Here is a 23,609-nt window from a genome sequence, read left to right as displayed (position 1 = left end):
AATCCATAAGCTTGATAAGTACAAAACTTATAACGCTTAGAGGAGATTAATTGTACATCGCCGACAGAAGTTCAGGTACTTCAACTCGTAGTGACATTTAAACTTTAACTTAATATGTATTACTTACTTATATTACTCATAAAAGCGAAAGTGTGTCTGGTTGTCTGTTTCATCTTCTTAAACCGTTAAAAAGAGTTATTAGGTAAAATTTGATAGGTACCGACATAGTTTAGGATCAACGGGGAGTACCCTTCCAATTCAATTTGATTCCTTTGAGAGTGTAGAAATACGAGTAGGTACCTAAGGTATATCTTAACATACATAAAAACCATATCTTAAGAAGTAAAATTATTCCGTTAAGTAGAAGCCTGTAGAAGCTTATATTTTTCAGTTTCAAGGGTATATTCTGTAGACCTTGGTATAATATATGGTTTCAATTTCAATTAGCACAGAATATATAATAGTACTACAAGTAGTAAATAGTCTTAACAGACAGATTGACGGATGCACAAAAAAGTGATAACTGATGATAATATAACGCCTCCGTTTTATCCTTTTGAGGTAGTTTGTATAAAGAGACCCAGCCAACAATACTTGAGCGGCTTGAGCCAATAAGTTTAGCATAAGTAAGTACTAAATTCAAAAGACGTATTTAACAAAGTCAACCCTATTTTTATCCCAGACAAAAAAAAAGAAGTCTAAAAGCGAGCAAATATTTCAGCCTTTGTGAATAATTTGGGAAGGATCTTGTGGAAAGGGCGAGAAAACGACCGTGGAAAAATGTGTAAGTACCGTCACCGGCATAACATATGTACATATGTATATGTGATGATTTCCAATTTCGTGAGTATTTTAATCATATATCAAATACGTCGTTAACGTCGTATTTGATATACGATGGATTGCTTGTATGATCCAAAATAGGTACAAAGCGTAGCGTAAGTAATACAATAAACATCCCGTAATTAATTGTATAAGCCAAGAAGTAGACGATCGCTAAGTCAACCTACATACCTACTAAAAACTTGCTGTAAAGCCAGCAATACCGTCTCCGACATAAAAGTCGTAAATATCTCCGTTATATTTCACACCATTTACATCATTCCGTGCTGTAACGTACTTGAGAAGATTTGTATCGATTTGTGCCCGCTGGGGCCATCGAGAATTTATAGGGAATTTTATTACAAATCTGCGTTAAGGGCGCTGAATGTCTACTTGGCTATTTATAGACTGTGCATTTCATTGGAGAGGAAATTTGTGAAATGAAATGAAAATGAAATTTAACTAGCAACCCGTCCCGGCCTCGCACGGATATTACACATGTAAACCTTCCTCTTGATCACTCTATCTATTAGACTCCTGATCGATCCGTTGCTTATAGTTAAAAGATATATAAGCATATACATAGGTACAGTCAAGTGCAAAAATACGTATCGATTTTATCCGCTCAAAAATATGTACCGAGACCTTATTCCGCCGACATAAAGTGCTATGGGACATATTTTTGATAAGTTGTACGCACCCATATTTTTACACTTGACTGTACAGTCGACTACAAAGAGATGTATCCACTTTTTCACCTTATTGCATTGTAATAAAGTGAAAAAGGGGAGACGGTCAGCAGGATGCGACTTTATTTTATGCAATTAATATAGTGATTCCAATACCTATTTGGCGCAGTCGGTTGGCAGTCAGTTGGTCAGTCATAGGTTATCTACGGTAATTTAGAATTTGCATAATATTACATATACATAATATGTTTCCATTTTTAAGAATACAATTTTTTTTTTATCTCATTAAATTCCAAGTTTCCAATGTTGATTTTTCAAGAAATCGATGTAAATATTAGGTAGTTGGATTTAAAACAAACGAAAACAACAGAGATTGATTTGATGTATAAGGAAGTGAGTATTTAAGTAATGACTAGTTAAACATCGAATAATAAATCATTCTCGTATTTCAGAGGTTCTCGCTTCGCCACTTCAGGATCTTCAATCTCACAGTCCCTTTTCAGTTTGCTTTGGAGATTGCAATACAAACTTCGGGTAGTACTTCAGTCGAATTACATATAACATATAAGTAAGTAAAGTAGGGTGCATTGGGGTAATTTCAAAGTACAGTAATGGCCGGGTAATTTCGAAAGGGGAATCTTGATATGATGGAAATAATGGTGATTTTTAAGTAACTTTCGAAATTAGACGACTTTCGAAATTACTCCAATGCACCCTACTTTTTATTATATGTACCTATTATTAATAAGGAAGGAAGGCCTGTTTGCCACCGACGTGGTATAAAAATAGGATCACTAGGAGGACGAGTCACCATAGCCTATGGACGCCTGCAATTCCAGAGGTGTTACTTGCGCGTTGCCAATCCTTTAGAAATCTGTCACTCATTTTTTGAAGAACTCCATCATACTATAGACTCCCAGGAAAACCTCGACAGGTAGCTCATTCAGTAGTTGGAGCCACCACGAAAAAAATGGAAGTTAAAATGCTTTTTATGATAGTTAGAAAAAGTATTCCAATGAATTCAGGTTAGAAGCAACGTACACAAATCCTATGAAACGCCTACATATCCAACATTAGCGTCACATCACCCTCTTCTGTGTCAGTCGGGCAAATACGCACCCAATAGATAGATAGGTATATGAACCCTTTCATTTTATTTAACGCTTCAATCCAAAGCGATCGATAGCCCGATAAGCAATTCATAGAATGCTTTGAGCTGTCGATTGAGCGAAATTCTGATTTTAATGTTCTATACCGATGACCTCGTTATAAAATGTGGTGGTTCAGAGAAAATAAGCATTTGGAAAATTAAAAAATGTAACCGATTCGTTCGTAGGGTATTAATTATTCTCAGTCGACGGAAAACAAAAACCACCTGTATGCTGTCTATGGTTTTACCTTGAGTACTTAATACGTGCTTAACTAGATAGCAAAAAAACTTACAGGAAAGGCATCTTAGTTAAGGTTTCTTTAAGTATTAGGAATCGCTGCTGCGGTAAGGGCTGTTCGCTTTCTTCAATAGTCATTATAATAAAAACGTATGGAAGCTACACTTCTAAACTAAAATCAATAATAAATAGTTTTCTTACAGACTGTAAGTTACAGTACAATCTCTCGTCACACTGAAAAGTTGCATTAATAAGCCCATCACACACAAAGTTACGTATGCGCACTTTCATATTAAGTACATAGTTCATAGGATGGAATAACGTTGCCGGCGGCAAAGTTGCCCGTGGGCGCATCGCATACCCTAAGGCTTTTCACTTAGCATAAACTTATTGGCGCCTCAAGGTCGGTAATACCTATAATAAAGTGTAAAGTCAAAACAGTCTGTCTTGAGCCGCGCGTGGGCTTTATGAGTAATGGCCTCCTCATTTATATATAATTTACGCTTGGCTTCTGAACGACAACATTCTTCAGTCTTTTGGAGACGTTGTATTTAAGGATAATTATTACACGCAGAACTGTAGACGCAGTAATATTTTTATACTAATTATTAACCTAATATTGAGATATTGAATCAAGTCGTCAAAGATGTTTACAATTAGGTATTACTTTATAATGTTAAATACTTGGACGTACCTATATTTTTTTAATTGAAAACGTTAGTCAAGTAAATGGTTTGCTTGTATATAACTGCAGAGATCGGACAACTGTGGCCCATTTTTCAAAACTGAAAGTTACAATTTACAAGCGGAAGTCTCATTCCAACTTGTCATATTAGACATTGACAACCACTTGTAAATTGTAACTTGTAGCTTCGAGAAATGGGCCACAACGCGTCACTCTAACAACATAATGTTTATTATTCCGAAAACGTCATACAAATGACGCCCAACTGTCCGATCTCTGTACCTATATAGAGAGGGACTAGCTATTGTTTCAGTATTTAGATTCTGAATACCCTTTGCGACATTCTACTCAGTATTCAGCAAATATCTCAAGCGTCTAGCGAGAACAGGAATTCAAACTCTTCCATTCGCTTCGCAAAGCAAATGATATTATGTACCGTCTGCTACGGCGCCGTAGACTGCTACGGTTCTCACGTAGCTTTCATGAGACTACACTTAGGGATTATTTTCGACGTTTTGTATCGCTGTCGCATACTTACTTCGCGTAAGTTTCATTATTCATGCAATGTTTGTGAAATGAACGCAATGACCTTGGTCGCTACTTCACTGAGACCGAAGCGAAGGGATCAATGCTACAAAATGCTACAAGCAGACGATCCCTTGTGTTACGTCACAGAAAGGCTTTAATGTCTCTCTATCACTCTTCTATAAAAGTCCGACGTAGACCATTGGTAAGTTGGTTATGCGGCTACGAACTACGCAACTCTTTTGTAGAAAGAGAAGGCTCAACCTACTAACACTTTATATGCAGGAGTGACATTAAATATAGGCTCAACCTTCTAGTTTCTCTTCTCACCTCAGGCCCCGTAGCCGAATGGCATTTCTCCGACGCCAAACGAAAGCGATACGCCGCTGGCTCTGTCGCGCCAATACGCAAGCGCGATAGAGATAGATATCTACTAGCGCTTCGTTTCGTGAGCGTTTCGTGAGCGATTGTGCCATTCGGCTAGCCACCCAGTCTTGCTTAAACTTATGGCTTAGGTACCTCTCCGACTGGCTCAGAGCTACGGAAGGAGGGCCCCGACTGGCGGGGCGATGTGGCATATCTACTAGTTTCGTCCCACGCTGCCATCGCCACTGCTAAAGTATTTTCTAACTTATGTATGGCTTACCTCTCAAAGTGGCTCGGAGCTACGGAATGGGGGCCCCAACTGGCGGGGCGAGAAGGCTCGTCTGGTGATACCGGCTCACCCCAGCCACTGCTCGTCTGAGAGTACTTCCTTAACGTATGGCTTAATTCTTAGAGTGGTTCAGAGCTACTGAAGGGGGGCCCTGACTGGCTGGGCGAGATGGCTCGTCTAGTGGTCCCGACTCACCCCAGTCCCTGCTTGTCTGAGTAGTACCCTCTTAACTTATGGCTTACCTCTCAGAGTGGCTCAAAGCTACGGAAGGGGGGCCCCGACTGGCGGGGCGAGAAGGCTCATCTGGTGGTACCGTCTCACCCCAGCTACTTCTCGTTTGAGTACCTAATTATAATACCTCCTTAACTTATGGCTTACCTCTCAGAGTGGCTCAAAGCTACGGAAGGGGGGCCCCGGCTGGCGGGGCGAGAAGGCTCGTCCGGTGGTCCCGGCTCACCCCCACCACTGCTCGTTTGTCTCGTCTGAAATTATATGTTCATTTAACATTTTCGTCCTTAGGAAATATATTTTGGATTAAATTATTGAAAATTGTTTGGCGATTTTTGATCGGGATAAGAAAAGAGTGAATTTCACCTGATGGTAAATTCCGATGCTGTATACTCTTGATTTAATGAAACCCACGTTATAGTAAACTGATAATCTATTAATTTGAAATTATCTAGGATTCTCTGATAAAAAGTCCATGTTGCATATTTACGAAGCATATGAGCCATTCTGTAATTAAATGCTCTGGGTTTGGCTTGTCATAATAATACACATACATACAAATACGAATGTAAGCGCTGGTGGCCTAGCGGTAAGAGCGTGCGACTTTCAATCCGGAGGTCGCGGGTTCGAACCCCGGCTCGTACCAATGAGTTTTTCAGAACTTATGTGCGAAATGTCATTTGATATTTGCCAGTCGCTTTTCGGTGAAGGAAAACATCGTGAGGAAACCGGACTAATTCCAATAAGGGCCTAGTTACCCTTCGGGTTGGAAGGTCAGATGGCAGTCGCTTTTGTGAAACTAGTGCCTATGCCAAATATTGGGATTAGTTGTCACAGCGGACCCCAGGCTCCCATGAGCCGCGGCACATGCCGGGATAACGCAAGGAGGATGATGTGACATACAAATACGCATGTATCCCATTAAGCGGTAGTCAGAGCACATGGAGGTTCTCAAGTTTCAGTGCCAGTCTTGGCAAATAAGGGGTTGAAAGAAAACGAAACTAACATTGCAGGGACAGGTTGCCAGCTTCTCGCCTTGTAATTCATACTTAATATTATAAATGGGAAAGTGTATGTCTGTTTGTTTGGCCGTCTTTCACGGCAAAACGGAGCGACAAATTGAAGTGATTTTTTAAGTGGAGATAGTTGAAGGGTTGGAGAGTGACATAGGCTACTTTTTGTCTCTTTCTAACGCGAGCGAAGCCGCGGGCAAAAGCTAGTATATAATTATATTGTTATTCGCGTTAACCATCCATGTTCGTAGTAGGAAACACCCTATTCCATAACCATCTTATACGTACAAAGGGACAACTTAGTCTGGCCGGTCAGTAAGCAATGCGGAGTGGTGAGACCACACAGAAATGTAGGTCAGTCACTATCCCGATCTTGTTTTCTTACCAGAGTAGGTATTAGCATTTCTATAGAAGTAGTTCATCTTCAAAAGCTGATGATTGACAACACTTAATAACACTATTACAACGCACCTCCAACACCTCTGGTGTTTCGGGTGTCCATGGGCGGCGGTGATCGCTTACCATCAGGCGACCTGTCTGCTCGTTTGCCTCCTATCCCATTTACGACGAACCACGACGACCGGTCTGACCTAGCGGGACCCTGCCTGCTAAGCCGTGATCCCGGGTTCGAATCCCGGTAAGGGCAGTTATTTGTGTGATGAGCACCTCAGGTATTTGTTCCTGAGTCATGGGTGTTTTTTATGTATAAAAGTTTTTTTTACTCTATTTATAACTTATAAACAACATACAAAATAATACAATAAACACTTACATAAAACTTACAATAAAACTTATAAATAGAAATTTTGGCCCAGGTCTTGCTCGTTGGGTAAGGTGCCCAGAAGGCTGACCTTGACCTTTGACCTTGAATAAAGCCAAATGAACTGCTATAAAATTGATAAAAGTAGGTGAATCTAGTACTTAATAAAGATGATTTACCACCTGTGGAACTACTGGAAGCAGTGATAAATGCATTTTTTGAGTTTGTAGTGTGGAGTATATCCCCTCTCATTGCTTGCTATATAAGTTGCCGCACGCTGTATAATATGATACACAATAAACCTATATCTCACACAAGTGACTTGTCATTTGGTCCCCACGTCACAAGTTGTAGTTTCCTCGCTATAGTGAGGGGAAAAGTTTTGTGTTACACTCGGGTGCAAATGTATTTTACTTCTCGTGTGTTAAAAAACTCGCAACTTCAGGATTCTATTCTCGAACCACTCGCTTCGCTCGTGGTTCAACTTTCACTTGCTCGTTTTTCAATTCCACAATCGGCGTTAAAATACAACTTTGCCCCCTTGTATAACAAATAACTATTCTGCTGTTCCTAGTTCCTAGTTTCATCATCTTACACTATCAATCATTTGTTACAGTAGAGATTTACACGTTTAAGAGAATTACACCGATCGTCAAACAGTATCTAATTCCTGACTATTCAATGCTAAATAGATTACTGTCACCGTGTCTATACTGTGTAGTCAGCGATCCAATTGACCCAGCTCGTGTATGTACCCCTAATTTCAAAAAGGGCGCTCTTTACTTGGAAGCAATGAAACCAACATTAACATTCACAAATAAAGCCAAAATTTATTAAAAATAAAGTTCAACACTTATATACAAACACGGTAAGAATTTCGTTAGCTAGTTTACGGCCGGTACAGCGACATCTAGCGAGACATTGGGTAAACTGTTTACTATGAGCTTACGGACGGACGCGAACATGCCGCCCACCAAGAACAACAGTTCTTAACATAAGTTAACAGTACAATAAACTTAAATATAATAACGTTGTGACGTACATGAGTATTGCGTTCTATATATACATTTGAATGCATGTACACAACAAAACAAATTTAATTAGTTAATGGCAAAACACAAATTCTTGATGTGGGTCTTTTTATGAGATTATTTTTACATCTTAAGGTAACAACTCGCGTTACCTTGTCCAAACCTGGATGTGTTTCAACCACTTGACCGAGGAGCCATCTGGTAGGTGGCAAATCAGGCTCTTTTACCAGAACTACATCGCCTATCTTGGGTTCCGGAGTTTGTTGAGTCCACTTATGTCTTTGGAGGAACTGATTTAAGTATTCCTGGGACCAGCGCCGCCAGAAATCCTGCATCATACGCTGACATAATTGCCATCTACGTAGTGGCGAAATTGGCACTTGATCATAACACTGATCCGGTGCTACAACCAGTGATTCTCCCACTAAAAAATGACCCGGTGTCAATGGAAGAGATTCTCCATTGTCATCAATGCGCCACAGCGGCCTTGAATTCATGCACGCCTCGATTTGAGATAGAACAGTACTTATCTCTTCGAATGTAAGTGTGGCATTCCCAATCACACGTTTCAGATGAAATTTACAGGACTTTATCCCTGCTTCCCAAAGACCCCCAAAGTTCGGAGCGTAAGGAGGTATAAAATGCCATTGGGTTCCGTTGGATGCCATCCAGTCAGCCAGCTCGGGAATCAAGCTTGACTTTTCCGCATTGAAGAGATATTGAAGTTCTTTCGCCGCACCCACGAAATTAGACCCATTATCACTGTAGAGGTCACTACAATAACCTCGCCTCGCGACAAACCTTTTAAAGGCAGCGAGAAACCCTGCAGTTGATAGTTCACTCACTGCTTCTATATGAACGGCTTTGGTGGCCATGCATACAAAAAGGCAAATATACCCTTTGTATGACTTGTTGCCTCTACCCTTGGAGACACGTATATTGATGGGCCCAGCATAATCTACCCCGCTGCGTAGAAATGGCCTTGTTACATTAACCCTGGGTGAGGGTAACTGCCCCATCAATTGATTCCGAATGTTGGCTGCGTTACGAACACAAGGAATACATTTCCTTACGTGGTTTTTAACCAAGTTCTTAAGACCTGGTATACAGAACTTAGCCCTAATATAATTAACCACCAGAGGCGCTCCTCCATGTAAAGTTTTAACATGCGCATCTTGAAGAATAAGCGGTGTCAACCACGCTGACTTCGGTAACAACATTGGGTGCTTTTGATCGTATGTCATGTCTGCACTCTGGAGCCGCCCACCAACACGGATTATTTCCAAATCGTCGAGAAAGGGAGTGAATGAGGTAAGTGGACTTTTCTTCTTTAGCCTACCTTTCTTAATCTCTTCGATTTCTTCCGCGTATGCTTGTTGCTGATTCTTTTTCACCATGATTGCTAAAGCTTCCTCTATTTCACTCTTCAACAGGTAAGTATGACTTTTTCTTTTATTTTTCAGGAATCTTCGGCAGTATGCAACAACTCTCAACAACTTAGTGAGTGAAGAATACTTCGACCATAAAGGATCTTCACTGTCTGACGAGGTTATCACAGTTTCAAGGTGAGTATGTACTTTCCTTTCCTCTAGCTGAGTACTTACTGACTTTGAAGTCTTGTAATTGATCACGTCTTGTTTTAGCCAAGCCGGTCCGTTTAGCCAAAGTTCAAAGTTTCCTAACTCAGATGCAGAAATCCCTCTTGATGCACAATCGGCTGGATTTTGCTCTGATCTCACGTGCGACCACTGACTCCGAGAAGTAGCTGTTAAGATCTCCGAGCATCTATTTCCTATAAAAGTCTTCCATCTGCTTGGATGACTGCTTAACCATGCCAGTACTACTTCAGAGTCTGTCCACGCGTGTATATTTGTTTTGTCTACTTCTAACACGTCAGAAACTTCAACCAACAGCTTTGCTAGTAAGACTGCTCCGCATAATTCCAACCGAGGAATCGAAATTTGTTTGATTGGTGAGACCTTTGTTTTGCATGATACCAAACTGACGTGTATCAACCCTTCTGCGTCAATAACACGTAAATACACCACAGCGGCATATGCAGCGTTTGACGCGTCACTGAAACCATGCAGTTCAACTAAAGCTGAGTCAGCACTGTGATTTGTCCAACGTGGAAGTCTAAATTTGGTAAGTTGTGATAAGCTTTCCCTATAGCTTAACCATTCTTCCAGCAATGGGGAAGGCAGCTCTTGATCCCATTCGATACCCGCCAACCACAGCTTCTGAATGAACATTTTCGCTGTCACTATGCTAGGAGCTATCCACCCTAGAGGATCATATAGCTTCGCGATGTCCGATGTAACTTTTCTTTTAGTTACAGGTGCTGTTGGAGAAGGTAACTGGACCGTATAAGCAAATTGATCCCGACTTCGATCCCAGGTAAGTCCTAAGATTTTATTTACTTCTTCTTGCTTTATCTCTATCTTCTTATGCTCTTCTTTCCTTGCTATACTTTCTTGGATTTCTTCTAGCATAGCTTTGCTATTGCTTGACCATTTTTGAAGCTCAAAGCCTCCTTTGCTCAATATTGTCTTCATTTGGTGATAGATCTCTATTGCCTCTTGCTCGGACTCGCAACCTGACATCAGGTCGTCCATATAAAAATCCTTGCGTATTCTACTAGCTGCAAGCGGGAAGTCTGCACCCTCATCTAAGGCTACTTGAATCAATGTTTTGACAGCTAAGTATGGAGCTGATGAGACCCCAAACGTAACTCGATTTAACTTGTACTCTTTTACAGATTCCTTATTGTTTTCTCTCCACAAGATGCGTTGGTACTTAGTGTCCCTGTTGTCCACTAATACTTGCCTGTACATCTTGACGATGTCGGCAATGAAAACAATTGGATGCATCCGCCAACGCATGATTAAGTGCCTCAACTCTGGCTGCAATGTAGGGCCAACCATGAGGTCGTTGTTTAAGGACACCCCGTTTGTGCCCTTGCATGAAGCATCGAAGACAATGCGCACCTTAGTAGTTTCCCGTTCGTCCCGTACAACAGCATGGTAAGGTAAGTATAACCCCTTTTCTTTAGATTCTTGTTCTGTCAAAGGTTCCATGTGATTTAAGTCCCTATATTCATGGAACACCTTTGTGTATTCTGTTTCCAGACGCTCGTCGTTTTGAAGCCGCCTTTCCAGAGAGTGAAACCTACGCAACGCAATCTCTCTGGACCCACCATCTACACAAGTTGGTTGCTGATCCCTGAACGGTAATCTAACAACGTATCTGCCCGCCTCATCTCGTGTAGTTGTCGCTTCATATATTTCCTCACATCTTTGTTCTTCAGGTGTCAAGATTCGTTGTTTGTTGCTAGGTTCTGACTCAAGTTCCCAAAAAGACCTCAGCAACTGATCCACCTGTGTGTGCAAGCTCACTAGCTTGCATGAGACGTTCGCCTGTAAACCTGTTTCTCCACATAAAATCCACCCCAATGACGTCTTTTGTGCCACTGTAGTCTCTTGGGGAGATTTGAATAAACCTGGTTGGATGATCCGTGCATAGACCTTTGCTCCTAACAGCATGTCTATTTTATTTGGCGTGTGATATTCAGGGTCTGCTAGCTCAACGGTTTGTAACTCAGGCCAGGATGTAATGGACACCTTTGCTGAGGGTTGATTAGATGTAACCTTGTCGACTACAAATGCCGTAACCTCGATGGCACTGTTGGTGTCAGATCGTGATGAAATCGTTATTTGAACGATAGACTTCAAAACTGTAATCAGCTGCCCTCGTAATCCTGTCACTGAAACCTTAGCTGGGGTTTGCTTTAACCCAAGTAACTGAACAGTAGCTGACGATACAAATGAAACTTCGGAACCCGGATCTATCAGGGCCCTTATTAGATGACTCTCCTCCTTCTCCCATGCTCTGGCTTTTACAACCGCGGTAGCCAGTAACCCGTGCTGTGATACTTCATTCACGAAGTGATTTGAAACGCTGGTTCCCGGTGTAGGTTCTATCGTTGACACATTCTGTGTATGAACTTGTGCCACAGTTTGACCAGACGCTGTCTCTTTTCCCTCATTGGCTTGTGAATCCCCTTTTTGATGTAAAAGCGAGTGATGTCTCCTGTTACAGATTTGACAATTTGTTGTAACTTTGCAGTGCCTGGCGGAGTGATTCTGGCCTAAACAGTTGAAACACATACCACTTGTTTGAACAAAATTACGCTTGACCTCGACATCCAAAGCATTAAAATCTTTACAATGTATTATTCTATGTTCACCTTTACAATAACTACAAGATACATTGCTAGCGACGTGCATGGTACTAACTCTTTGCCCCTGATTACCCTTGACCTGACTAAAATTCCCCTTATAGTTATTATTAACAAACTTAGGTTTATGGGCGAATCCCGGTTTAGGTTCCAAAAATTCTAAAGAATGATACCTCGTTTGCAAAAAGTCTTTAAATTGGTCCAGTGACGGTAACTGTTCAGATAGAGACACAAATTCGCTCACCTTACATTCCCAAATCTTCCTACTTTCTGGATCCAATTTATGACTAACAATGTAAATTATAATGATATCCCAAGTACTTGTGTTTATTTTGAGACTAGATAAAGCATTTAATGTTTCTGTAGTACAGTCTAACAATTGTTTGATGTCAGTGGCAGACTCAGTCAGAAGAATTTTTTGTGCAAAAAATCTTTTTAAAATACAATTTGCTAAATATTGTTTATTATTATAGCGACTCTCTAACTGGGTCCAACACTGCACATAGCTCTCACTAGAAATAGGTATATGCCTAAGAAGCTGCTCCGCCTCGCCTGCCAAATGCGCCTTCAGATAGTGAAGCTTCTGAATATCGTCTATATCCTTGTTTTTGTGGATGAGAGAAATAAACAAATCCCGGAATCCCGTCCATTCCTCGTACTTTCCCGAAAATGTTGGTATAGTGATCTTTGGAAGCTTCACGTGACTTGATTTTGATGTGGATGTATTTGGCAACATGGGACTAGCATTGCTGGGTATTGCCTTTAGCTTGCTCAAAACGTTCTTCAGTTCGCATTTATAGTCCATGTACAACTCGTTGGTCGCCTCATACACGTCGTTCTTCATATATGCAGTGTTTTTCAACAATTCTTGCTCTGGTAACATCATGATCTGCATATGCATACGCGAAAACTGTTCCCATAATGTTTCCAAGCTTTCCAGTCTAGTTTCGACGTATGCGACGGTAATCCGCTCCTTCGGAGATTTTTTATAATTGCTATACGCCTTAGTAATATGAACGTTTTGATCCGTTTGAAAGTTGATACTTGTATCCAACTTACTCATCTTGAAAAATTACAAGTCCCAGCAAAATCTGTTCAAAATTTTCTAAGTCCCGATCCTCTCGTAAATCTGCTAAGTCCTTATAGGTATAGAATCTTCAAAAAAATCGCAAGTGTTTTTTCCTCAAAATTTTCTAAGTGTTTCGTCGTTTTAACTTCGCTATAATATCGGGCATAGGTTCCCCGTCGGATCACTTTTTCTTAAATTATTCTAAGTGTTTAACACTTTGAAATTGTCTTCTGTCCATGAATTTTTCTAAGTCCAAATTTGACACTTGACAGTTGTATTGTTTTGACAGGTGACAGTTCCAATTAGTGACACTTTGCACAGATAAACACATAAATGTACTCACAGTTTTTAATCTTCTTCCACTTCACTAGTACTCTGAACCTCAGTTTGAATCTTCCCGCCAAGTTGATCACCGTGACGTCACCCAAGGTCACGGCGCTGCTGACTCCGTCGACTGCTCCAATCCGCTGCCGCCCTCGGAGACTGCACCCTCGACAACAATCCGTTGCCACTTGGTACAGGAAAGCACTACTAAAACTTAAGGCCCACAGTACATCCCGGTTCGTAAAGGACCAATGTATGTACCCCTAATTTCAAAAAGGGCGCTCTTTACTTGGAAGCAATGAAACCAACATTAACATTCACAAATAAAGCCAAAATTTATTAAAAATAAAGTTCAACACTTATATACAAACACGGTAAGAATTTCGTTAGCTAGTTTACGGCCGGTACAGCGACATCTAGCGAGACATTGGGTAAACTGTTTACTATGAGCTTACGGACGGACGCGAACAGCTCGGACTGCGAACGAAGCCAATTATTTGCTCGGTAGAGTTCGATATTCGATCAAATCGTGTGAGGTTTTCCTGTTATTAGTTTACAGGCCAAGGGTGTCTTAGTGATTCATAAATCAGTTAACACATTCACTGCCACGTACGAAAATGAACACAAGGTACGTGTTGCTGGCAGTGGATGTGTTAAATAAGTAGGTATCTACATTAATAAAGAAAGGAAAAGGTTTAAATTAGGGATGTAACAACTAGTCGGGAAAACCGACTATCCGGACACATTTGTAGTCGGCGACTAGTCGGCAAAAAAAGCCTATTAGTCGGCACTTTATAAGGGAATAAAATGACAGTATAAATAGTTATTTGTTTTACAAGGGGGCAAAGTTGTTGTTTAACCGCACGTGCCAATATTGATACCCGAGCAAGCGAAAGATTCCAGTATTGAACCGCGAGCGTAGCGAGTTGTTCAAAAAGTGGAATCTTGAGCGTTGCGAGGGTTTCAAGGCACGAAGGTTAAACAAACTTTGCCGCCGAGTGAAACACAAAATTTTTCACCACACCAACACGAACAAAATATTGACTATAAAACATGAAAATAAATCAAATCTATCAATCTAATCAATAAATATGATTCAAAATCATCATCTACACGTAAATTATACCAGCCGGCTCAAGACATCAAGTTAAAATTTGTATGAAATTACTTTGCACTCTTGTGGATAAAATGCAGTTTTGCTATCTGTTTTCGAATAGCAAAGTAAGCCTTTACCAGTTGGTGTGGTGAAAAATTAATTAACAGCTGATATAATTGTTTCATGTACCGATTAATTATACTTTTATTAATCAAAAGAACAGATAATCTGTGATCATCATGGAAATAAAAGTCCTAAGTACCTAAAACTACCGGGTTTCACAGGCAGGATCACTAATTCACTACCCTACACAAGTACCCACTAAGCCAAAAACCAGGTTGTTAAAAATGGACAATAAATATTCTCATGGATCTTTTAAAAATTTAACCCGTAAAAAATTAAAAGTGCGAACGAAGGACCAAAAAAATCGGGTGAATTCGTAGTAATCGGCCGACTAATCGGCCACCCAAGTGCCGACTAGTCGGTAGTCGGCCAAATCAATAGCCGGTACATCCCTAGTTTAAATACATTACTCGAAAATTTTAATAGGTGATTGAAAGATCGCAGCCAAAAACTTGTGATCCATACTAATATTATAAATGGGAAAGTGTGTGTGTCTGTTTGTTTGTCCGTCTTTCACGGAAAAACGGAGCGACGAATTGATGTGATTTTTTAGGTGGAAATAGATGAAGGGATGGAGAGTAAATGTAAATAGGCTACTTTTTGTCTCTTTCTAACGCGAGCGAAGCCGCGGGGAAAAGCTAGTAATTAATAATTTCCACTGACTAATGCGACTTTAACACTTTTAACGAAAGCACATCTCGGACACTGGCGATCAAATATATGAAAGAGGCGCGTTCCTAGCACACATTCTAAGCTCGTGTAGGTAAACGCGTACAATGCTTGTGTGAGTGAGATATGACAGGTCGACTGTTGGCGTTTTTGACAGGCGGTAACTGTAAGGGTAACCGAGAGGGGGTGGGTGGCACTTTCAGCGGGGAGCGGGAGTGGCCATACTGTACGATAGTACTCTTTATTATACTGTGACGAAAGAGTGTACTTGTGCCTGGCCCCGTAGCCGAATGGCATTTCTCCGACGCCAAACGAAAGCGATACGCCGCTGGCTCTGTCGCGCCAATACGCAAGCGCGATAGAGATAGATATCTACTAGCGCTTCGTTTCGTGAGCATTTCGTGAGCGATTGTGCCATTCGGCTAGCCACCCTGCTCAGATACGCTCGCATTCTGTTCACAACTGCTACAAGGGAACTACAGCGACTCACCATGATACCCTTGAGCTGATTCACCAGCGGCGAATCAGCGAAGAAGTTGTTCACCGCGGAGAATATGTTTGCTCGGCTCGTCGCGCCGGAGCAGGCGTGCCACGCCCGCTCGTACTCTGCACAAAAAGTTAAAAATTGATAAAAATACAGCGTTTTTAAGGTTCCGTAGTCAACTAGTTAGGGTTCCGTAGTCAACTAGGAACCCTTATAGTTTCGCCATGTCTGTCTGTCCGTCCGTCCGTCCGTCCGTCCGTCCGTCCGTCCGCGGATAATCTCAGTAACCGTTAGCACTAGAAAGCTGAAATTTGGTAACAATATGTATATCAATCACGCCAATAAAGTGCAAAAATAAAAAATGGAAAAAAATGTTTTATTAGGGTACCCCCCCTACATGTAAAGTGGGGGCTGATATTTTTTTTCATTCCAACCTCAACGTGTGATATATCGTTGGATAGGTATTTAAAAATGAATAAGGGTTTACTAAGACCGTTTTTTAATAATATTAATATTTTCGGAAATAATCGCTCCTAAAGGAAAAAAAAAGCATCCCCGCCTCTAACTTTTGAACCATATGTTTAAAAAATATGAAAAAAATCACAAAAGTAGAACTTTATAAAGACTTTCTAGGAAAATTGTTCTGAACTTGATAGGTTCAGTAGTTTTTGAGAAAAATACGGAAAACTACGGAACCCTACACTGAGCGTGGCCCGACAAGCTCTTGGCAGGTTTTTATTTTATACATATTGCAGTCTAGCTTTGAAGCTCCTGTATCCAGCCCTCTAGCCAAACGAACCATGGGCGCTCCGTGGCAATTGATAAGCAACTGGCTCTGTGGGGCTGACACGGAAAAGTTTTAGAGACGGACATTGTTGTTCGTTAGCAAAAAATATCTTAGAAAGATAAGCCTACGAAACGATACGGAAGTCAAGAAGCAAACCTCCACCTCCAAAGAAAAAACAAGTATATAGAACCAACATGGTTCCGAAGGCTAATATAAACGGTTCTGAGACTTCTAATATAAACCCGGGTACCGAGTACAATACGTACCAAAACTAAATATAAAGCCTAACCAGAAATATATGTCCACGCGCCATGTTGCGGAATTTAATTAGAACTATTTTTAACCCCCGACGCAAAAACGACGGGGTGTTATAAGTTTGACGTATCTGTCTGTCTGTCCGTCTGTCTGTCTGTTTGTCTGTCTGTGTGTGGGTCTGTCTGTGGCATCGTAGCTCCCGAACGAATGAACCGATTTAGATTTAGTTTTTTTTGTCAGAAAGCTGTGTTAGTCGGGAGTCTTCTTAGCCATGTTTCATGAAAATCGGTCTACTAAGTCGCGGTCGGGGTTTTTTCAAAATTCAATTTTGTGGTTAGGTTAGTCTTCATACTATAACTGAACTGTCATACATGTGAATAACAGCGCTCTCCTGACAATAGTCATAATATTTCTGACTTTAACAACTTAATGCTAATATTGCTAACACAAAGCTGACTAATAAACTACCTAGTACAAACGGATTAAACCGATTACATAGTAGATTATTCAGGAAAGGTTTTACGCGAAAAGTTTTAACTAATGCAATTCGTTTCGGATGTTAAATAAGTTTCAGGATACAACAATGTCGCGGAGCCAGATTCTAACATATCAAGTTCTTATGGTTTGAACTGTAGTAGGTATTTGACATTTAGTGATTTCTCGCTATACTAACCACCGTGAAGAGATTCGCGTGTATTAGATTCACGCATCCCGTATCAAAACATGTTCCCAAATATATCAAATTGTTAAAATGTGAATCGGGCTATGTTTATGACATCGTTAGCCGTTTTTAGCGCTGAACAACATGTTGTTCAAATGTTATCGGGTTTACAAACATAATAATTTGACAAACTTTAAATACTTTGTAAGAAGTTAGAACCAATTTGTTTTATTTATGATTGTTTGTTGCTTTATATTAACTGCTTTTTGCTGATCGGAAGATCAGCGATGGATAAGTCACCTGCAATAGGTATGCTGAGCTTAAACCATTTCATGGCACCTTCTGCCTTTGTGTTTTTTTTATTGTGTGTGTGTGTGTGTCTGTGTGTGCGTGTGTGTGTGTTTGCGAATAAATTATTTTTATTTATTTCTTTTCTGAAGATCGCAATCGATAGTTCAATATATTTTGCGGTTGTATTAAAACATTCTTATTTCTTTTATGAACTAAGTATCAAATACCTAAGCGTTGTGTCTTTATGAAACATTAACACATTCACTTAGGTACACAATTTTTTAAATTTTACTTGTAATATAATGTATGAAATAGGTAGTTATTATTAAAAATCAACGCCTAACGTGTAGGTTAATTTTATATGCTTTTCAACAAATATACGCTCATAAATTATAAACTGAAATAGATACCATAATTTAAAAAAAGCGGTCAAGCCCACTGGTGGCGAAGCCGGGAATCGAACCCGGGTCTCCAGCTATCGCGGCTGACGTGCTAAACAATATACTCATAATTTACAAAAAGTTGCGCTCTAAGGCATAAAATGTAAGTTTGCTCGCTGATTTCAAAGAGTAAAGAGAGTGGTAGCGATAATAACTTAATAACTATATCATACAATTACTTACTTAAAATATGAATATTCTACTAAAACTGTAGAATATTTACGTACCTATATAATTAACATAGTTTTTAGATTAATCCGACATTTTAAGATTACACATTGCTGAATCCTTGTAATATTCTAAAGTATCCGATCCCACACACTTAATTAAAGTCATAATGACTGAATCGGTCCGCACTTATGCAGAATAACTTAACCAAATCCAACTTAAGTACATCTTATTCTTTCCATACTTATTCAATCTTTAATGATGATGAAGTAATTATCTTTTTCAATGATAAGATAAAATACATACCTCGGATGTGAAATGAAGATAAGTTTTGTTATTGAAAATCGCGGGAAGCCAGGGTACAGGCTTGGAGGGAAGGTTCCGGCGGACTGACAAAAGATGCTGGGGCGAAGTGTTGTGATTGGAGGAGCGACTGCGTCAGTCTGAAACCAGTCTAGTGTGACCTTCAGATACGAGGGATACCATAGACATAGAAAATGACATTTTCAATGTATGAAGGCTAGAGGTTAACAATAGTGAACAAAGTTCATAACAATAATTTGGAATACCAAATTCCAAATCGATGGCATAAGTTAGTTTAGTTTTTGAGATATTTAGTAATAATGAGTGACAGACAAACAGACAGAGTCGTACCATAAGGGTTCCTTTTGTACCGTTTTTGTACGGAACACTAAACATATGGACGGAAATAAAACTATGGAAACGGATTAAATCGCGTATAATGAATTTCTCAGTCACCCGTCGACCACGAACGCTGTAAAGAGTTCGAAACGTCGGGATGTATTTTAAATTCATTATACGCGATTTAATCCGTTTCCATAGTTTTATTTCATGAGTAACTATCGCGGTAACCGAAGACAATATTATATGGACGGAAGATTTTAAGTTCCTACTTAGTGTAAGATCCTCTTAAATAACCCTTTCCTCCCCTTCATCTTCTTCATCTCCTTTTTGCTTTGTACTTAACACAGTAAAAGGGAGTGTACAAGTTTCTAAAATCCGTAACAGACAGTTTGGTGCAATCGACTCTTAGACTACATGCCCTAATGTTTGTCTAGTAGCCACGCGCGTAGATACAGAAAGTCTAAGCTTGCTGCCCTGGACTTTGGCCTACTGTACAGTGAGCTGCTAAAAGTGCTAAAGTGCATGGCGAATTTATCAATGAATTCATTAATAATTTCTCCATGCAGTTATGCGGCTGATAGTACCTTAGGATAAAGGATAAGTCCATCAAGGCAAACACAGAAACGAGGAGGGTCTTATTACCTAAGTACCTAATAGTTGTCTTCGAACAGTTATAATTATATCCAACTCATTATACTCATTATAAGCGCTGGTACCCTAGCGATAAGTACGTGCGACTTTCGAACCCCGGCTCGCACCAATGTGTTTTTCGGAATTTATGTGCGAAATGTCATTTGATATTTGCCAGTCGCTTTTCGGTGAAGGAAAACGTCGTGAGGAAACCGGACTAATTCCAATAAGGTCTAGTTTACCCTTCGGGTTGAAGGTCAGTTGGTAGTCGCTTTCATAAAAACTAGTGCCTACGCCAAATCTTGGGATTCGCTGTCAAAGCGGACCCCAGGCTCCCATGAGCCGTGGCAAATGCCGGTATAACGCAAGGAGGATGATGTACGTATTGGTTACCCATCCTCAGATTTCGCTCGTATTTTGCATGCAAATACAATAGCACCGCTGGTGTCAAAGTGTCCACGCATGCGCTCGCTACCCTGCCAGCCAGCTATGAGGCCTACCCCGATTGCCAAAGTTCGCAAATCGTGGTCATGTTTCTCTTTCACACCGATAAGGGCATTTAGAGTGAGCGAGAAAGATCCCCGCGATTTTTCGGAAGATGTTCGCAGTAGGTCTTCCAATATTGCTCATACCTATTCGCTTTGGCTTGACACGGTCCAGTATAACAAGATTTTAGTCTCACTTTTAAAATGAAGTAACCCGGGGTCATATTATGATAGACGGCCTCAGTTGAGAATGCTGTAAGATGTTAAATATCCGTGTGAAAATGTCTAAAACCAATAGGAAAAGTAAGTCACTTACGGCCTTTGATATTAAGATTAAGGGAGGTAAAAGCTAATGTAGGAATGGGTTGACTTTGGATTGTATCTTTGCGAGCTCTTCATTTAGGTACGTTTTTTTAACCCCCGACGCAACAACGACGGGGTGTTATAAGTTTGACGTGTCTGTCTGTCCGTCTGTCTGTTTGTCTGTCTCTCTGTCTGTTTGTCTGTCTGTGTGTGTCTGTCTGTGGCACTGTAGCTCCCGAACGGGTGAACCGATTTCGATTTAGTTTATTTTTGTTTGAAAGCTGAGTTAGTCTGTGTTCTTAGCCACGTTTCATGAAAATCGGTCCACTAAAAAAGAAAAAAAAACTATTTTATATCATGTCTTTAGATAAAAAAAAACTCTACATAGTATAAAGTAGAAACCCTGACATCTGCGATCTGCATGCGAACATTTTACGCCGCGTCTTGCGTGAGCGACGAACCCGCGACGGCGACGCGATGCGATGCGATGCGACGAAATCAAACCTTCTATCTCTATGGACTTGTCTTAGGTGGGCGACGGAACGCGACGGCGATGCGACGCGACGAACTAGCGATGAACATGCGAATGTTAAGCGACGCGATGCGACGCGATGCGATCAAACCGCTGTGTTCATATGGGAGCGTCTTGCGTAAGCGACGGCCCGCGACGGCCCGCGACGGCGATGCGACGCGATGCGATGGCGATGGGCGCGCGATCAAGCTATTTGATTTTTAGAAGCAAATTCAATACGTAGAGAGGTCGGACTAGAGAAATAACGATTGATTACTAGTCTCACATTTCATTCTTTATATTTTCTTATAATAAAAATTCAAAATATTCAAATTAACATAAGTTGACCAAAGGAGTAATGTGCCTAAAAAGTAAGGAAATTACAACTTTTGTAACTTGTATTGACAGCCTTTGATTATGTGCACGGTGAGACGAGATTGTCTGTGTAAAATATTAAAATTTAAGTGTGAACTAAAAATATGAAACACTAGTGCGATGACCTTACGATATATGTACAGCACTTGACTTTGGTGAATAGGATCACAAAATTAACTAGTTATTACAACGGGCTCGTAGCCTAGCGGTTTCGACGTCTGGACGCCGCGCCAGCGGTGTGAGTTCGAACCTCGGCTGAGGCGTGCTTTTGCAGTTTTATTTTTGTTTCTTTTATTTTTTATTAATTGATTGTTTACTTTTTTCTTTCTGTAAGAATCTTCATTCTTATTTTTATTTTATTTTTAATAACTCCGGCTTTTATACTAACAAGGAAAGGTACCCATACAAAAAAAATATAATTAGACTACTCTTTAAGGGGCGTTCATTGTAATTCCTGCGATTCCTGCATTTATTGAGATATAATCCTAAACCAGAACTTCTTGTTGCCATATTAAAAAAAATACATATAAGACATACATTTGTGTCGATAGATATTTTTCAGTACAGATGGGGTTTTTTTAACGCACTAGTGCGAGAAGTGGTTCATTATATGCCAGGACGAAACTTTGGAGGCTCATCTGTACTGAAAAACGTCGTACGATACACGTGCGAAAAGGAAATTCGTAACTCGTGTCGATTTAAAACACTCCTTTCGGTCGTGTTTTAATTTATCGCCACTCGTTTCGAACTTCCTTTTTTACGCACTTGTATCGTAATGTACTATTTTAAAGCACATAAAATTCGAATAAAATACACTGCTGACACGGGCCCGCTCACTGCTCAGTTCAGTCTGCGCTGCGCCCAGCGCTCATAGACAGTGGACCAGTGGACCTACGTTCGATAGTCCGGCCACAGATCAAATAATACTAGTACAGATACCTAATCCCATTCTAAAAATGGGCGCCGTCCTAAGTATTCTAGACCTGTGGGCTAAATTTAATCCACACTCAAAGAGCTAGATGGCGCCAGTAGCCACGCGTGGCCAACAAAACTCTTATCAGTATCCTACGTCGAAATAGTCATCAAACTGCAACATCTTGCGACATCTGTTTTAGCTTTCACGCACTAAACCTATAACGTCACATGGACGTTTAAAGTCGAACATTACTAGATGGCGTTACCGTGCGGCTTGTATGTGTGCTCGCCGCGTACGTATAATATACTCGCTCTGTCCGCAACACATGCAAGCGGAATTGAATGAACGAGATCCGCGGCGCCCCACCCCGCGCCCCACGCCCCGCGCCCCGCGACCACGGCGCCGGCGACCTTGAGTTGAAAGGCCCCAGCCCCCGACCAAAGGATGCATTGATTTGTTAAAATTTAAAGCACTCTAAAGCAGGCGCGTAGTTAATTAGAAATATGGAAATGAATATTATTATGTAAGAAATACATAAGTATAATAGCTAAGAATGTACATGTAGTAAACATAATGAACAAAATGTAAAGTACGTATTTGATAAAACATTTTCGAGAGTAATATTTTTATTCATAAAATTGTGCAAACACTGCAAACTTAATTTAAACTCCGAAACTATTTATTTTCTGAAACATGGTATGAAATGTTGTCATTACGTCCTTTTAAGTTAAAATATGCTTCCCGGTACCACAACATAGTGTAATTTAAAAATACAGATATAAAATTAATACTTCGCAAATAAATTACGACTATAAACACATAAAATTATTAAAACACCAAGACCAGACAATTTAAGCCTGGCGTCCACTAGGCGCGCCGATCGAGCCTTGGTAACCCTTAGGCCGTTTTTAGGGTTCCGTAGTCAACTAGGAACCCTTATAGTTTCGCCATGTCTGTCTGTCCGTCCGTCCGTCCGTCCGTCCGTCCGTCCGTCCGCGGATAATCTCAGTAACCGTTAGCACTAGAAAACTGAAATTTGGTACCAATATGTATATCAATCACGCCAACAAAGTGCAAAAATAAAAAATTGAAAAAAATGTTTTATTAGGGTACCCCCTACATGTAAAGTGGGGGCTGATATTTGTTTCATTCCAACCCCAACGTGTGGTATATTGTTGGATAGGTATTTAAAAATGAATAAGGGTTTCCTAAGATCGTTTTTTTGATAATATTAATATTTTCGGAAATAATCGCTCCTAAAGGAAAAAAAAGTGCGTCCCCCCCCCCTCTAACTTTTGAACCATATGTTTAAAAAATATGAAAAAAATCACAAATGTAGAACTT

General features: G+C 40.4%; 1 protein-coding gene across 4 annotated transcripts in view; it reads right to left on the bottom strand.

Moving 5' to 3' along the window:
• LOC125236273 (neo-calmodulin) overlaps window positions 1-23,609 on the bottom strand; it is a 53,026-nt gene that overhangs the window by 5,128 nt on the left and 24,289 nt on the right. For 2 of the 4 annotated variants that reach the window (XM_048142993.1, XM_048142992.1), the window contains 2 exons: window positions 15,805-15,920; window positions 5,143-5,246 (listed from right to left, as the gene is read on the bottom strand). In XM_048142993.1, coding sequence (XP_047998950.1) covers window positions 5,143-5,246; window positions 15,805-15,920 — 220 coding nt within the window. Of the gene's footprint in view, window positions 1-5,142; window positions 5,247-15,804; window positions 15,921-18,459; window positions 18,516-18,706; window positions 18,814-23,609 lie in introns of those variants that run through there. The other 2 variants (XM_048142994.1, XM_048142995.1) reach the window with 2 other exon arrangements.

This window comes from Leguminivora glycinivorella, chromosome 19 (assembly GCF_023078275.1).
Source record: "Leguminivora glycinivorella isolate SPB_JAAS2020 chromosome 19, LegGlyc_1.1, whole genome shotgun sequence".
Taxonomy (NCBI): domain Eukaryota; kingdom Metazoa; phylum Arthropoda; class Insecta; order Lepidoptera; family Tortricidae; genus Leguminivora; species Leguminivora glycinivorella.
Note: the sequence above shows the minus strand (reverse complement) of the source record. Positions and strands in the feature narration are given on the sequence as shown.